Below are 4,271 nucleotides of genomic sequence, written 5' to 3' on the forward strand. Positions count from 1 at the left end.
GACCTTCAAATACTAATATTCTTTAGTACGTCAGATAACATAATATTATTCCTATTAAAAGTATGTGGTGTAACGCATCCGTCTCTTTTTATCACAGTTAGAATACGATTAGAAAAAAAGAAACAAAATCTAGTTAAAATAAAGTGAGATTAATTAATTCGTATTTTATTATAAGGAGTTTAAATATTTTAACTAAAAAAATTAATTGAATTTTTATGAAGACATAATTGATTAAATTCCAATGTCGAAATGGAGAAAATCATCAATCATAATTTTATACTTATTATTTATTAAATTCTGAAAAACCTATATGTTAGTATATGAAGAGAACGATTAATTATATAATTTCTCATTATGCAAGGTACATAGCTATTTAGGAATGTATTTATTTTACTTTAAGTTGATAATTAATACCTTGATATACTTACATTTGTACATAAGTACATGTTATGGTAGAATTCATATATAAACTAGAAGCATACCTACATTTAAATGCGATTTGGGTTTTATATATTTTAGATTATTTAATTTCTTCAAGTAGGCATCACATATAGATATACCTAATCGTATCTATACTACATATGGTACATTTCTGGTCCATTCATACAATTTACGCGCATTCGAATAAGTAGATACAACTGGAATACATACCAAAAAGCTAGACAATTCACCAAACATTGTACCACAAACTACAATAAACTGCTGTGGTTAACATAGACATTAACAGTATGGCAACACTCAATTTTTACTAACAATAATAGACCTCAATGTCTTTTAAAATAAAAGATTCAATATAATTGAGTGTTTACATACATTATGCAACAATTGAATGAGTAGCTGAATTGAGTAGTCTATTGTCAGCCCCCAACAAAGGAGGATATTGTAAGTGATCATCAATGATTCTTCAAAACAATGTAGCCTGTGGCTTATCAGTTTGGTGTTCAGCGCCTTGACCTTACTGTGCCAACTGTGTAAACTCTAACAAATGTGCTACTCTCAAGGTACCTGCGCACTTATTACATTTCATATTGTTTGTTCTGTGGTATTTCAATACGGCAATCTGTCTTAGCCATTTCTAATCATGAGGGTCAACAATAAGAAATTATAATTTCAAATTGTCTACAAAATAAAGAGAAGCTTGTTTATCGCATAAACTAAGGTCAAAAAGGATCAAACACCGTCGGAAAACAGCATTGTAATTTGCATGAGGCGGTGCGGACGAGCCAAACGATCGCCTCGCTCGCCACGCGATTAAAAATGCAGGGCGCGGCGGGTGGGAGAGCGCGGGCGGGGCGGGGCCACGGACAGGCTTCCCATTGGCGGGCGCGCGGGGGGCGGGGCTGGCGGGGCGCGGGGCGGACGGGGGGAGAGCACTCGCCGCCGCCCGGACGTCGACCACCTCACAACGCACGTAGCCCTCGCGCCGGACGGTATTGCGAGACGTATCCACGCGCGCCGCCGCGAGTCCATGTGAGCGACCGACAGTTCTCTTGTTGTGTACGGTGAACGAAGGATCGGCAAGCTGTACGCGCCGCAGGAAGACGACATGTTGACGATGGAGACGGATTTGAAAGGCGGCAGCCTGCACGCTAACGTGCCGCCGCACCATGCGTTGCAGCACGGCTACGGCTCGCTGGGCGCGCTCGGTGGCATGATGTCGCTGCCGCAGCAACAGTCGCTGAGTCAGCATCAGTCACTGCAGCATCATCAGCATCAGCCGCTACCACAACACCACCAGCCTCCGCCTCAGCATCACCAGCCGCCCAACAACAACAATAACACCACCAGCAAAAACTCTAACGCTGAACGGGTCAAGCGACCGATGAACGCGTTCATGGTGTGGTCACGCGGGCAACGCAGGAAAATGGCCTCCGACAATCCTAAAATGCATAATTCCGAAATCTCCAAACGTTTAGGCGCACAGTGGAAAGATTTATCTGAATCTGAGAAGCGACCGTTCATCGACGAAGCTAAGAGATTGCGAGCTGTTCACATGAAGGAACATCCAGATTATAAATATAGACCAAGGCGGAAAACGAAGACTCTTGCAAAGAAACAGGAAAAGTATCCTCTAGGAGGTGGATCATTATTAGGTGCAAGTGACGTGCAAAGAACGGCCGCTCCGTCGGCGCAACAACCTCGCGATGTTTACCAGATGACTCCAAACGGCTACATGCCCAACGGTTACATGATGCACGATCCCAGTGCATATCAGCAGCAGGCATATGGCTACCCGCGCTACGACGTGTCACAGATGCAACAGAGCGGTTACGGCGGAGGTTACTATGGCGGTGGACAAGGATCTCCATACCTGCCGCAGCCGCCGTCGCCATCCGCTTACGGAATTGGCCCCGGATCTCCAGGAGGCTACGCGCTACCTGCATCTTGCGCATCACATTCACCAAGCGGTTCATCAGCCAAGTCAGAGCCAGTGTCACCCGGACCGCCGGGGCTCAAGCGGGAGTTTGTGTCGCATGAGCCGGTTTCGCAACTGAAGCGCGAATACGGGCAAGCGGGTGGCCAGCACCCGCACGAGTTAGCCATGAAGCGAGAGTACGGGCAGCAGGACCTCAGCCACATCATCAACATGTACCACGTACCAGATGAACAGAGGTACGCGGCTGCGGGCGAGCGCGCCATGCCACTTATCTGAGAATCGCCCTTCGCGTGCGACATCGACATCCCGCCGCTATGAGCGCGTCGCACGCCCGTGACTATCGCGTTAGGACAGTGATCGTTAATTCCCAGCCAAACATACTTCTAGGTATGTCAATTTATTTGTTTATCGAAGCCGGGAAACGGCTATGTTAGTGTTGCGCGATGTTGACTCTGAATCGGCCCGCCGTCGGCCGAGCGTTCGATTTAATGTTGTTGATTAATCTTGTATTATATTACGATTACTGTATTTTTTCATGGTTTAAGTTTATATTATAAGTTGTGTCGTGCGGACGAAAGGCTGTGGAGTGATATTCGCGTGTGAGACGATGTAGTGAAAGAGATTATTTGAATACCAAAAAAATTTTTGATCAAATTGTAAATATAGTGTTAAAGGCTAGAAAAGTTGAAGTTAGTGGATAATGTAGGTAGATAGAATTAAGAAGTGCCACGGCGAACACTCGTACGGCCGTCGTGTATGTACAAAATATTTGTTATATCGAATCGAAAGTTATAGAGCCTCGAAAGACTAAAATATTGTAATACGAAAATGTACAGTGAGTGTTATATAGTCAGTGGACACAAAAGTATATTGAAAGAAGATAAAGTTATCAATAAACGACGCGTTAAAATTGTACATGCTGTTTTGTTGCTTCCCCAAACCAACCCTTTGTGCATTCAGTTAAATTAAAATCATTTTAGACCAACAGATTATTATAAAATCTGCTACTAACTACGTATACATTTTCATGTAAAAGATATCAACGCGTATGCATTACGCTCTTTGCATACAGTTAAAATTGTCAATTTTTCTAAATGAATTATTTTGAGTTAATAAACACTAATCCAGAAAGTACTCCTTACATGTATCAATGATTAATCAAGAATTGCAATCAATTATACCAACATTATGCAATTTACATATTGAAATTGAACTTGAATGTTTCATACTGTCAACGTGTTAGGGGTGAATTGATAGATTCAGGCATTCCTTGGGGATACATAATCCGACGCCCCAGTACTTAAACTATTTTCAATTACGCATTAACAAATATTAATTGTCACTTTAAGCTTTTAATTATTTCCTATTTGTGCACTAGTATATTCGCTTTGGAACAAAAAATAATCTTACACATTTTGATTATTAGATATTTTGATTCACTTGCAGAATGATTTATTAAGTTATTCAATATAATTATTAATTTTCTTTTTAATTTTTAATTATTGTTTTTTTACTAAAATATTTTCAATATACAAAACTTCATTCAAGCTATAATTTTATAACATTTGATAAAGCAAGAATAAATAATTCCGGATATAAGTTGGCACCCCAGCCGTCACGCGACGGGAATCGAACCAACGAGGGTGGAATCACGGTTCACACGACACCGCATTGTTTTCTCTCACGCTTATATCATTCAAATGTGATGATGGTGAGAAAAGGAAATGACCTAGCTTTTCTTTTTACTTTTCTTCGACCTTCTAGATAACAGCCTTTATTAGAGATACAAAACTTTAAATTAAACTTACAAATATAATATTTCCACTTAATATTAACTGAAGTTGAAGAAGTATTTATTTTTTAATTTTTACACAGCTTCCTATTAGAGGAGACT

General features: G+C 40.9%; 1 protein-coding gene across 1 annotated transcript; it reads left to right on the forward strand.

The window, feature by feature from the left end:
* The first annotated feature begins 1,413 nt into the window (after positions 1 to 1,413).
* Positions 1,414 to 3,292, forward strand: LOC125051335 (transcription factor Sox-14). Its single transcript, XM_047651583.1, has one exon. The coding sequence runs from the start codon at positions 1,547 to 1,549 to the stop codon at positions 2,651 to 2,653; it is 1,107 nt and encodes a 368-aa protein (XP_047507539.1). The 5' UTR covers positions 1,414 to 1,546; the 3' UTR covers positions 2,654 to 3,292.
* Positions 3,293 to 4,271: the final 979 nt, after the last annotated feature.

The sequence above is a fragment of the Pieris napi genome, chromosome 7, assembly GCF_905475465.1.
Source record: "Pieris napi chromosome 7, ilPieNapi1.2, whole genome shotgun sequence".
In the NCBI taxonomy this organism is placed as follows: Eukaryota; Metazoa; Arthropoda; class Insecta; order Lepidoptera; family Pieridae; genus Pieris; species Pieris napi.

What these genes read in the sequence shown, in the direction of transcription:
- LOC125051335 (XM_047651583.1), top strand. Translation starts at nt 1,547, where the DNA reads ATGTTGACGATGGAGACGGATTTGAAAGGCGGCAGCCTGCACGCTAAC.